The sequence below is a fragment of the Hypanus sabinus genome, chromosome 23, assembly GCF_030144855.1.
Source record: "Hypanus sabinus isolate sHypSab1 chromosome 23, sHypSab1.hap1, whole genome shotgun sequence".
Classification (NCBI taxonomy): domain Eukaryota; kingdom Metazoa; phylum Chordata; class Chondrichthyes; order Myliobatiformes; family Dasyatidae; genus Hypanus; species Hypanus sabinus.
In genome coordinates this window covers 62,331,338-62,345,177 of record NC_082728.1, presented here as the reverse complement: position 1 = coordinate 62,345,177, position 13,840 = coordinate 62,331,338, and the positions used below count along the sequence as shown (strand labels likewise).

The 13,840-nt window shown below is 50.3% G+C and overlaps 1 protein-coding gene across 4 annotated transcripts in view; it reads right to left on the bottom strand.

Moving 5' to 3' along the window:
* Nucleotides 1–13,840, bottom strand: part of acsf2 (acyl-CoA synthetase family member 2) — a 980,331-nt gene that overhangs the window by 585,114 nt on the left and 381,377 nt on the right. For all 4 annotated transcript variants that reach the window (XM_059948994.1, XM_059948995.1, XM_059948996.1 and 1 more), the window contains one exon: nt 8,628–8,723. In XM_059948994.1, coding sequence (XP_059804977.1) covers nt 8,628–8,723 — 96 coding nt within the window. The remainder of the gene's footprint in view (nt 1–8,627; nt 8,724–13,840) is intronic.

The following is a 13,840-nucleotide window of genomic DNA, read 5'->3' as shown; positions in this document are numbered from 1 at the left end:
GGAGGTGATCATGGGCTAACACCATGGACAGCTCAATCAGAGAAAAACAATGGAGGTGATCATGTGCTAACACCATCGACACCTCAATCTGAGAGAGGGAATGGAGATGATCATGGGCTAACACCATTGACACCTCAGTCAGAGAGAAGCAATGGAGTTGATCATGAGCTAACACCATCGACATCACAATCAGAGAGAAGCAACGGAGGTGATCATGGGCTAACACCATCGACACCTCAATCAGGGAGAAGCAATGGAGATGATCATGGGCTAACACCATCGACACCTCAATCAGAGAGAAGCAATGGAGGCGATCATGGGCTAACAGCATCGACACCTCAATCAGAGAGAAGCAATGGAGACGATCATGGGCTAACAGCATCGACACCTCAATCAGAGAGAATCAATGGAGACGATCATGGGCTAACACCATCGACACCTCAATCAGAGAGAAGCAATGGAGACAATCATGGGCTAACAGCATCGACACCTCAATCAGAGAGAAGCAATGGAGACGATCATGGGCTAACAGCATCGACACCTCAATCAGAGAGAATCAATGGAGATGGTCATGTGCTAACACCATCGACATCTCAATCAGAGAGAAGCAATGGAGGCGATCATGGGCTAACACCATCGACACCTCAAAAGAGAGAAGCAATGGAGGTGATCATGGGCAAACACCATGGACAGCTCAATCAGAGAGAAGCAATGGAGGTGATCATGTGCTAACACCATCGACACCTCAATCAGAGAGAAGCAATGGAGACGATCATGGGCTAACACCATCAACACATCAACCAGAGAGAAGCAATGGAGGTGATCATGGGCTAACACCATGGACAGCTCAATCAGAGAGAAACAATGGAGGTCATCATGTGCTAACACCATCGACACCTCAATCAGGGAGAAGCAATGGAGACGATCATGGGCTAACACCATCGACACATCAACCAGAGAGAAGCAATGGAGGTGATCATGGGCTAACACCATGGACAGCTCAATCAGAGAAAAACAATGGAGGTGATCATGTGCTAACACCATCGACACCTCAATCTGAGAGAGGCAATGGAGATGATCATGGGCTAACACCATTGACACCTCAGTCAGAGAGAAGCAATGGAGGTGATCATGAGCTAACACCATCGACATCACAATCAGAGAGAAGCAACGGAGATGATCATGGGCTAACACCATCGACACCTCAATCAGAGAGAAGCAATGGAGGCGATCATGGGCTAACAGCATCGACACCTCAATCAGAGAGAAGCAATGGAGACGATCATGGGCTAACAGCATCGACACCTCAATCAGAGAGAATCAATGGAGACGATCATGGGCTAACACCATCGACACCTCAATCAGAGAGAAGCAATGGAGACAATCATGGGCTAACAGCATCGACACCTCAATCAGAGAGAAGCAATGGAGACGATCATGGGCTAACAGCATCGACACCTCAATCAGAGAGAATCAATGGAGATGGTCATGTGCTAACACCATCGACATCTCAATCAGAGAGAAGCAATGGAGGCGATCTTGGGCTAACAGCATCGACACCTCAATCAGAGAGAATCAATGGAGACGGGCATGGGCTAACACCATCGACATCTCAATCAGAGAGAAGCAATGGAGACGAACATGGGCTAACACCATCGACACCTCAATCAGAGAGAAGCAATGGAGACGATCATGGGCTAACAGCATCGACACCTCAATCAGAGAGAAGCAATGGAGGTGATCATGGGCTAACACCATCGGCACCTCAATCAGAGAGAAGCAATGGAGGTGATAATGGGCTAACAGCATCGACACCTCAATCAGAGAGAAGCAATGGAGACGATCATGGGCTAACAGCATCGACACCTCAATCAGAGAGAAGCAATGGAGGTGATCATGGGCTAACACCATCGACACATCAATCAGAGAGAAGCAATTGAGGTGATCATGGGCTAACACCATCGACAGCTCAATCAGAGAGAAGCAATAGAGTGATGATGGGCTAACAGCATCGACACCTCAATCAGAGAGAATCAATGGAGGTGATCATGGGCTAACACCATCGTCACCTCAGTCAGAGAGAAGCAATGGAGGAGATCATGTGCTAACACCATCGACACCTCAATCAGAGAGAAGCAATGGAGGTGATCATGGGTTAACACCATCGACACCTCAATCTGGGAGAAGGAATGGAGAAGATCATGGGCTGACACCATTGACACCTCAATCAGGGAGAAGCAATGGAGGTGATCATGGTTTAACACCATCGACACCTCAATCAGGGAGAAGCAATGGAGACGATCATGGGCTAACACCATCGACACCTCAAAAGAGAGAAGCAATGGAGGTGATCATGTGCTAACACCATCGACACCTCAATCAGAGAGAAGCAATGGAGGTGATCAGGGGCTAACACCATCGACACCTCAATCAGAGAGAAGCAACGGAGGTGATCATGGGCTAACACCATCGGCACATCAATCAGAGAGCTGCAATGGAGACGATCATGGGCTAACACCATCGACACATCAATCAGAGAGAAGCAACTGAGGTGATCATGGGCTAACACCATCGACACCTCAATCAGGGAGAAGCAATGGAGACGATCATGGGCTAACACCATCGACACCTCAAAAGAGAGAAGCAATGGAGGTGATCATGGGCAAACACCATGGACAGCTCAATCTGAGAGAAGCAATGGAGGTGATCATGTGCTAACACCATCGACACCTCAATCAGAGAGAAGCAATGGAGACGATCATGGGCTAACACCATCAACACATCAACCAGAGAGAAGCAATGGAGGTGATCATGGGCTAACACCATGGACAGCTCAATCAGAGAGAAACAATGGAGGTGATCATGTGCTAACACCATCGACACCTCAATCAGAGAGAAGCAATGGAGGCGATCATGGGCTAACAGCATCGACACCTCAATCAGAGAGAATCAATGGAGACGATCATGGGCTAACACCATCGACACCTCAATCAGAGAGAAGCAATGGAGACAATCATGGGCTAACAGCATCGACACCTCAATCAGAGAGAAGCAATGGAGACGATCATGGGCTAACAGCATCGACACCTCAATCAGAGAGAATCAATGGAGATGGTCATGTGCTAACACCATCGACATCTCAATCAGAGAGAAGCAATGGAGGCGATCATGGGCTAACAGCATCGACACCTCAATCAGAGAGAATCAATGGAGACGGTCATGGGCTAACACCATCGACATCTCAATCAGAGAGAAGCAATGGAGACGAACATGGGCTAACACCATCGACACCTCAATCAGAGAGAAGCAATGGAGACGATCATGGGCTAACAGCATCGACACCTCAATCAGAGAGAAACAATGGAGGTGATCATGGGCTAACACCATCGACAGCTCAATCAGAGAGAAGCAATGGAGACGATCATGGGCTAACACGATCGACACATCAATCAGAGAGAAGCAATTGAGGTGATCATGGGCTAACACCATCGACAGCTCAATCAGAGAGAAGCAATAGAGTGATGATGGGCTAACAGCATCGACACCTCAATCAGAGAGAATCAATGGAGGTGGTCATGGGCTAACAGCGTCGACACCTGAATCAGATAGAAGCAAAGGAGTTGATCATGGGCTAACACCATCGTCACCTCAGTCAGAGAGAAGCAATGGAGGAGATCATGTGCTAACACCATCGACACCTCAATCAGAGAGAAGCAATGGAGGTGATCATGGGTTAACACCATCGACACCTCAATCAGGGAGAAGCAATGGAGGAGATCATGTGCTAACACCATCGACACCTCAATCAGAGAGAAGCAATGGAGGTGATCATGGGTTAACACCATCGACACCTCAATCTGGGAGAAGGAATGGAGAAGATCATGGGCTGACACCATTGACACCTCAATCAGGGAGAAGCAATGGAGACGATCATGGGCTAACACCATCGACACCTCAAAAGAGAGAAGCAATGGAGGTGATCATGGGCAAACACCATGGACAGCTCAATCAGAGAGAAGCAATGGAGGTGATCATGTGCTAACAACATCGACACCTCAATCAGAGAGAAGCAATGGAGACGATCATGGGCTAACACCATTGACACCTCAGTCAGAGAGAAGCAATGGAGGTGATCAGGGGCTAACACCATCGACACCTCAATCAGAGAGAAGCAATGGAGGTGATCATGAGCTAACACCATCGACATCACAATCAGAGAGAAGCAACGGAGGTGATCATGGGCTAACACCATCGACACCTCAATCAGGGAGAAGCAATTGAGGGGATCATGGGCTAACACCATCAACACCTCAATCAGAGAGAAGCAATGGAAATGATCATGGGCTAACACCATCGACACCTCAATCAGAGAGAAGCAATGGAGGCGATCATGGGCTAACAGCATCGACACCTCAATCAGAGAGAAGCAATGGAGACGATCATGGGCTAACAGCATCGACACCTCAATCAGAGAGAATCAATGGAGATGGTCATGGGCTAACACCATCGACATCTCAATCAGAGAGAAGCAATGGAGGCAATCATGGGCTAACAGCATCGACACCTCAATCAGAGAGAATCAATGGAGACGATCATGGGCTAACACCATCGACACCTCAATCAGAGAGAAGCAATGGAGACAATCATGGGCTAACAGCATCGACACCTCAATCAGAGAGAAGCAATGGAGGCGATCATGGGCTAACAGCATCGACACCTCAATCAGAGAGAATCAATGGAGACGGTCATGGGCTAACACCATCGACATCTCAATCAGAGAGAAGCAATGGAGACGAACATGGGCTAACACCATCGACACCTCAATCAGAGAGAAGCAATGGAGACGATCATGGGCTAACAGCATCGACACCTCAATCAGAGAGAAGCAATGGAGGTGATCATGGGCTAACACCATCGACACCTCAATCTGAGAGAAGCAATGGAGGTGATAATGGGCTAACAGCATCGACACCTCAATCAGGGAGAAGCAATGGAGGCAATCATGGGCTAACAGCATCGACACCTCAATCAGAGAGAAGCAATGGAGGTGATCATGGGCTAACAGCATCGACACCTCAATCAGAGAGAAGCAATGGAGGTGATCATGGGCTAACACCATCGACACCTCAATCAGAGAGAAGCAATGGAGACGATCATGGGCTAACACCATCGACACCTCAATCAGAGAGAAGCAATGGAGACGATCATGGGCTAACAGCATCGACACCTCAATCAGAGAGAAGCAATGGAGGTGATCATGGGCTAACACCATCGACACCTCAATCAGAGAGAAGCAATGGAGACGATCATGGGCTAACACCATCGGCACCTCAATCAGAGAGAAGCAATGGAGGTGATAATGGGCTAACACCATCAACACCTCAATCAGAGAGAAGCAATGGAGACGATCATGGGCTAACAGCATCGACACCTCAATCAGAGAGAAGCAATGGAGGTGATAATGGGCTAACACCATCGACAGCTCAATCAGAGAGAAGCAATAGAGTGATGATGGGCTAACAGCATCGACACCTCAATCAGAGAGAATCAATGGAGGAGATCATGTGCTAACACCATCGACACCTCAATCAGAGAGAAGCAATGGAGGTGATCATGGGTTAACACCATCGACACCTCAATCTGGGAGAAGGAATGGAGAAGATCATGGGCTGACACCATTGACACCTCAATCAGGGAGAAGCAATGGAGGTGATCATGGTTTAACACCATCGACAACTCAATCAGGGAGAAGCAATGGAGACGATCATGGGCTAACACCATCGACACCTCAAAAGAGAGAAGCAATGGAGGTGATCATGGGCAAACACCATGGACAGCTCAATCAGAGAGAAGCAATGGAGGTGATCATGTGCTAACACCATCGACACCTCAATCAGAGAGAAGCAATGGAGACGATCATGGGCTAACACCATCAACACATCAACCAGAGAGAAGCAATGGAGGTGATCATGGGCTAACACCATGGACAGCTCAATCAGAGAGAAACAATGGAGGTCATCATGTGCTAACACCATCGACACCTCAATCAGGGAGAAGCAATGGAGACGATCATGGGCTAACACCATCGACACATCAACCAGAGAGAAGCAATGGAGGTGATCATGGGCTAACACCATGGACAGCTCAATCAGAGAAAAACAATGGAGGTGATCATGTGCTAACACCATCGACACCTCAATCTGAGAGAGGGAATGGAGATGATCATGGGCTAACACCATTGACACCTCAGTCAGAGAGAAGCAATGGAGGTGATCATGAGCTAACACCATCGACATCACAATCAGAGAGAAGCAACGGAGGTGATCATGGGCTAACACCATCGACACCTCAATCAGGGAGAAGCAATGGAGATGATCATGGGCTAACACCATCGACACCTCAATCAGAGAGAAGCAATGGAGGCGATCATGGGCTAACAGCATCGACACCTCAATCAGAGAGAAGCAATGGAGACGATCATGGGCTAACAGCATCGACACCTCAATCAGAGAGAATCAATGGAGATGGTCATGGGCTAACACCATCAACATCTCAATCAGAGAGAAGCAATGGAGGCGATCATGGGCTAACAGCATCGACACCTCAATCAGAGAGAATCAATGGAGACGATCATGGGCTAACACCATCGACACCTCAATCAGAGAGAAGCAATGGAGACAATCATGGGCTAACAGCATCGACACCTCAATCAGAGAGAAGCAATGGAGACGATCATGGGCTAACAGCATCGACACCTCAATCAGAGAGAATCAATGGAGATGGTCATGGGCTAACACCATCGTCATCTCAATCAGAGAGAAGCAATGGAGGCGATCATGGGCTAACAGCATCGACACCTCAATCAGAGAGAATCAATGGAGACGGTCATGGGCTAACACCATCGACATCTCAATCAGAGAGAAGCAATGGAGATGATCATGGGCTAACACCATCGAGATCACAATCAGAGAGAAGCAACGGAGGTGATCATGGGCTAACATCATCGACACCTGAATCAGATAGAAGCAATTGAGGGGATCATGGGCTAACACCATCAACACCTCAATCTGAGAGAAGCAATTGAGGGGATCATGGGCTAACACCATCGACACCTCAATCAGAGAGAAGCAATGGAGACGATCACATGCTAACACCATCGTCACATGAATCAGAGAGAAGCAATGGAGGTGATCATGGGGTAACACCATGAACACCTCAATCAGAGAGAAGCAATGGAGACGATCATGGGCTAACAGCATCGACACCTCAATCAGAGAGAAGCAATGTTGATCATGGGCTAACACCATTGACAGCTCATTCAGAGAGAAGCAATGGAGGTGATTATGGGCTAACACCATTGACACCTCAATCAGAGAAATGCAACGGAGACGATCATGGGCTAATGCCATCGACATCTCAATCAGAGAGAAGCAATGGAGGTTATCATGGGCGAACACCATCGACATCTCAATCAGAGAAAAGCAGTAGGGACAATTAAGGGCCAGGTGATCAGCAACAGTGTTATATTGGTGCCTTTTATCTATTTAATGTTTCTACTACGGAATGTAGCAGCCACAAACGTAAAGGCTTTTTAAAAAAACTGTATGTATTTGTTATTATGAATAAAATCTTTTCTTGAACACCCAACCATCAAGGTGGCAAATTGTAGCACAGCCGTTTCCCTAAGCAGAAATCCTCCCTTTTCGCAACATCAGTGCAACGTCCCCACAGAAGCTTGATGCAGCAACTGTTCTCAGGAGAGGCCACCATACAGGGCTGCACTCCTACATAACATCAGTATAGACAAACCACAGCCTTTTTTATGAGATTTTCATCCTTACCGAGCCATTCCACTGTGTGAGTTTGTCAATGTATCATTCAACTTCACACTGATACTGCAGCATTACTGCCGAATCATTACTGCAGGAACCACTGTAATGCAGCATCATGTACTCCACTACTTTTGTTATATAAATTTCCACCCCATAGAAACCTCCAGCTCCACGGCTGACTGCTGATGTAAGCTATGATACACACAAGTGCAGCACGAATGCATTTGATCCCAGTCTGATAATGCACTGCTGCAGCACCTCTCATGAATGCAGCACTGTGGCAGCTTACAGAACAACCAACGGTAGTTGCTGCACTTGAACAATGCAATGCCTCTGAAGAACCTGCTTATGCAGAACCTTCAGTAAAACACACCAAAATGTACCTTTTAACACTAACCAATGCAGGGTCTTGATAAAAATTCATTCCACTAACACAGCATCCCTTACAAGACTCAACCATAGAGCAGTTCAGCAGAGACCGGATATGTCCAGTCCTGCAGGACCCAGTGTCCACTCGTAACTGTGCCCCCATTGAGCCCCTGAAGAAGCTCACAGCAACTCCTCCTCAGAAGGTGGCAGCGATACTGAAATGAGAACTTATATACCCTGGACCAACCCTGCAATGGGAGTATTGCACAAGAATTTCAAGCTGAAAAATAACATTTGATGGCACTTTGGACGGGTATGTAAGTGGTGTCGGTGCAAAAGGCTAAATTCCATTACTGATAGCAGATTAACAATTTTGCAACTATATCAACACTGGGAAAGTTGACTTTTACAAAATATATGACTCACCCGCCAGTTGTAGCCTATTCTGTATCCGACATATCGGGCATTATTGACTACGTTATGGTGGGAGAGGGTGGCTCCTTTGGGGAATCCAGTGGTGCCCTAGAAAGATCACAAACACACATGGAAATAAACCTTCATGTGGAATTGTAACCAATTAGTCCTTTCCTTCACCTGGCACTCCGGTCAAGCAGACTGATTTCGACACACACCTTATTATCTCGAGTGGTGAATGTCCAGTCAGTTCAGACGGTGCACTGAAAAGTTACTGTCCCAGGGAGACATGAATGACAAAGTAAATTTCTCTGGCAAACTATGCTTTACTGCAGTTCACTCATAAAATCAATTATGAAATCAAGTTATACTCAATATATATGCCAAATCCTTAGCAGTGAGATTTCCAACGTTTCATGTTTGACGGTGCACAGTTGCACTTGCCCTGGTTCCCTGAATCTCACAGACTCTTTAGAGTCACTCAGTGTAAGACTGGCCAGAGGGTGAGAGGTCACAGTGTAAGACTGGCCAGAGGGTGAGGGGTCACTCAGTGTAAGACTGGCCAGAGGGTGAGAGGTCACAGTGTAAGACTGGCCAGAGGGTGAGGGGTCACTCACTGTAAGACTGGCCAGAGGGTGAGAGGTCACTCAGTGTAAGACTGGCCAGAGGGTGAGAGGTCACAGTGTAAGACTGGCCAGAGGGTGAGGGGTCACTCAGTGTAAGACTGGCCAGAGGGTGAGAGGTCACAGTGTAAGAGTGGCCAGAGGGTGAGAGGTCACAGTGTAAGACTGGCCAGAGGGTGAGGGGTCAATCAGTGTAAGAGTGGCCAGAGGGTGAGAGGTCACAGTGTAAGACTGGCCAGAGGGTGAGGGGTCACTCAGTGTAAGACTGGACAGAGGGTGAGGGGTCACTCGGTGTAAGACTGGCCAGAGGGTGAGAGGTCACAGTGTAAGACTGGCCAGAGGGTGAGGGGTCACTCACTGTAAGACTGGCCAGAGGGTGAGAGGTCACTCACTGTGAGACTGGCCAGAGGGTGAGGGGTCACTCAGTGTAAGACTGGCAAGAGGGTGAGGGGTGACTCACTGTGAGACTGGCCAGAGGGTGAGGGGTCACTCAGTGTAAGACTGGCCAGAGGGTGAGGGGTCACTCAATGTAAGACTGGCCAGAGGGTGAGGGGTCACACAGTGCAAGACTGGCCAGAGGGTGAGGGGTCACTCAGTGTAAGACTGGCCAGAGGGTGAGGGGTCACACAGTGCAAGACTGGCAAGAGGGTGAGGGGTCACTCAGTGTAAGACTGGCCAGAGGGTGAGAGGTCACAGTGTAAGACTGGCCAGAGGGTGAGAGGTCACAGTGTAAGACTGGCCAGAGGGAGAGGGGTCACTCACTGTAAGACTGGCCAGAGGGTGAGGGGTCACTCAGTGTAAGACTGGCCAGAGGGTGAGGGGTCACTCACTGTGAGACTGGCCAGAGGGTGAGGGGTCACTCACTGTGAGACTGGCCAGAGGGTGAGGGGTCACTCACTGTGAGACTGGCCAGAGGGTGAGGGGTCACTCACTGTGAGACTGGCCAGAGGGTGAGGGGTCACTCAGTGTAAGACTGGCCAGAGGGTGAGGGGTCACTCACTGTAAGACTGGCCAGAGGGTGAGAGGTCACAGTGTAAGACTGGCCAGAGGGTGAGGGGTGACTCACTGTGAGACTGGCCAGAGGGGTAGAGGTCACTCAGTGTAAGACAGGCCAGAGGGTGAGGGGTCACACAGTATAAGACTGGCCAGAGGGTGAGGGGTCACTCAGTGTAAGACTGGCCAGAGGGTGAGGGGTCACTCAGTGTAAGACTGGCCAGAGGGTGAGGGGTCAATCAGTGTAAGACTGGCCAGAGGGTGAGAGGTCACAGTGTAAGACTGGCCAGAGGGTGAGGGGTCACTCACTGTAAGACTGGCCAGAGGGTGAGGGATCACTCAGTGTAAGACTGGCCAGAGGGTGAGGGGTCACTCACTGTAAGACTGGCCAGAGGGTGAGAGGTCACAGTGTAAGACTGGCCAGAGGGTGAGGGGTCACTCAGTGTAAGACTGGCCAGAGGGTGAGGGGTCACTCAGTGTAAGACTGGCCAGAGGGTGAGGGGTCACTCACTGTAAGACTGGCCAGAGGGTGAGGGGTCACAGTGTAAGACTGGCCAGAGGGTGAGGGGTCAATCACTGTGACTGGCCAGAGGGTGAGGGGTCACTCACCATAAGACTGGCCAGAGGGTGAGGGGTCACTCACCATAAGACTGGCCAGAGGGGGAGAGGTCACTCAGTGTAAGACTGGCCAGAGGTTGTGGGGTCACTCAGTATAAGACTGGCCAGAGGGTGAGGGTTCACTCAGTGTAAGACTGGCCAGAGGGTGAGGGGTCAATCAGTGTAAGACTGGCCAGAGGGTGAGGGGTCACTCACTGTAAGACTGGCCAGAGGGTGAGGGGTCAATCAGTGTAAGACTGGCCAGAGGGTGAGGGGTCACTCACTGTAAGACTGGCCAGAGGGTGAGGGGTGACTCACTGTGAGACTGGCCAGAGGGGTAGAGGTCACTCAGTGTAAGACAGGCCAGAGGGTGAGGGGTCACACAGTGTAAGACTGGCCAGAGGGTGAGGGGTCACTCAGTGTAAGACTGGCCAGAGGGTGAGGGGTCACTCAGTGTAAGACTGGCCAGAGGGTGAGGGGTCAATCAGTGTAAGACTGGCCAGAGGGTGAGAGGTCACAGTGTAAGACTGGCCAGAGGGTGAGGGGTCACTCACTGTAAGACTGGCCAGAGGGTGAGGGATCACTCAGTGTAAGACTGGCCAGAGGGTGAGGGGTCACTCACTGTAAGACTGGCCAGAGGGTGAGAGGTCACAGTGTAAGACTGGCCAGAGGGTGAGGGGTCACTCAGTGTAAGACTGGCCAGAGGGTGAGGGGTCACTCAGTGTAAGACTGGCCAGAGGGTGAGGGGTCACTCAGTGTAAGACTGGCCAGAGGGTGAGGGGTCACTCACTGTAAGACTGGCCAGAGGGTGAGGGGTCACTCAGTGTAAGACTGGCCAGAGGGTGAGGGGTCAATCACTGTGACTGGCCAGAGGGTGAGGGGTCACTCACCATAAGACTGGCCAGAGGGTGAGGGGTCACTCACAGTAAGACTGGCCAGAGGGTGAGGGGTCACTCACTGTAAGACTGGCCAGAGGGTGAGGGGTCACTCAGTGTAAGACTGGCCAGAGGGTGAGGGGTCACTCAGTGTAAGACTGGCCAGAGGGTGAGGGGTCACTCAGTGTAAGACTGGCCAGAGGGTGAGGAGTCACTCAGTGTAAGACTGGCCAGACGGTGAGAGGTCACAGTGTAAGACTGGCCAGAGGGTGAGAGGTCACAGTGTAAGAGTGGCCAGAGGGTGAGGGGTCACTCACAGTAAGACTGGCCAGAGGGTGAGGGGTCACTCACTGTAAGACTGGCCAGAGGGTGAGGGGTCACTCAGTGTAAGACTGGCCAGAGGGTGAGGGGTCACTCAGTGTAAGACTGGCCAGAGGGTGAGGAGTCACTCAGTGTAAGACTGGCCAGAGGGTGAGGGATCACTCAATGTAAGACTGGCCAGAGGGTGAGGGATCACTCACAGTAAGACTGGCCAGAGGGTGAGGTGTTACTGAGGCGGAACTTCCAGTGGGCGAGGTGTCACTGAGGCTGAACAGCCAGTGGGTGAGGTGTTTCTGAGACTCAACATCCAGTGGGTGAGGTGTTACTGAGACTCAATATCCAGTGTGCGAGGTGTTTCTGAGACTCAACATCCAGTGGGCGACGTGTTACTGAGACTCAACATCCAGTGGGTGAGTGGTTACTGAGACTCAACATCCAGTGGGCGAGGGGTTACTGCGACTCAACATCCAGTGGGTGAGGTGTTACTGAGACTCAACATCCAGTGGGCGAGGTGTTACTGAGACTCAACATCCAGTGGGCGAGGTGTTTCTGAGACTCAACATCCAGTGGGCGAGGGGTTACTGAGACTCAACATCCAGTGGGTGAGGTGTTTCTGAGACTCAACATCCAGTGGGCGAGGGGTTACGGAGACTCAACATCCAGTGGGTGAGGTGTTTCTGAGACTCAACATCCAGTGGGCGAGGTGTTACTGAGGCTGAACAGCCAGTGGGTGAGTGTTACTGAGACTCAACATCCAGTGGGCGAGGGGTTACTGAGACTCAACATCCAGTGGGTGAGGTGATTCTGAGACTCAACATCCAGTGGGCGAGGGGTTACTGAGGCTGAACAGCCAGTGGGCGAGGTGTTACTGAGACTCAACATCCAGTGGGCGAGGTGTTACTGAGGCTGAACATCCAGTGGGTGAGGTGTTACTGAGGCTGAACATCCAGTGGGTGAGGTGTTACTGAGGCTGAACATCCAGTGAGTGAGATGTTACTGAGATTCAACATCCAGTGGGCGAGGTGTCACTGAGGCTGAACAGCCAGTGGGTGAGGTGTTTCTGAGACTCAACATCCAGTGGGTGAGGTGTTACTGAGACTCAATATCCAGTGTGCGAGGTGTTTCTGAGACTCAACATCCAGTGGGCGACGTGTTACTGAGACTCAACATCCAGTGGGTGAGGGGTTACTGAGACTCAACATCCAGTGGGCGAGGGGTTACTGAGACTCAACATCCAGTGGGTGAGGTGTTTCTGAGACTCAACATCCAGTGGGCGAGGGGTTACTGAGGCTGAACAGCCAGTGGGCGAGGTGTTACTGAGGCTGAACATCCAGTGGGTGAGGTGTTACTGAGACTCAACATCCAGTGGGCGAGGTGTTACTGAGGCTGAACAGCCAGTGGGTGAGGTGTTACTGAGACTCAATATCCAGTGGGCGAGGGGTTACTGCGACTCAACATCCAGTGGGTGAGGTGTTACTGAGACTCAACATCCAGTGGGCGAGGTGTTACTGAGACTCAACATCCAGTGGGCGAGGTGTTTCTGAGACTCAACATCCAGTGGGCGAGGGGTTACTGAGACTCAACATCCAGTGGGTGAGGTGTTTCTGAGACTCAACATCCAGTGGGCGAGGGGTTACGGAGACTCAACATCCAGTGGGTGAGGTGTTTCTGAGACTCAACATCCAGTGGGCGAGGTGTTACTGAGGCTGAACAGCCAGTGGGTGAGTGTTACTGAGACTCAACATCCAGTGGGCGAGGGGTTACTGAGACTCAACATCCAGTGGGTGAGGTGATTCTGAGACTCAACATCCAGTGG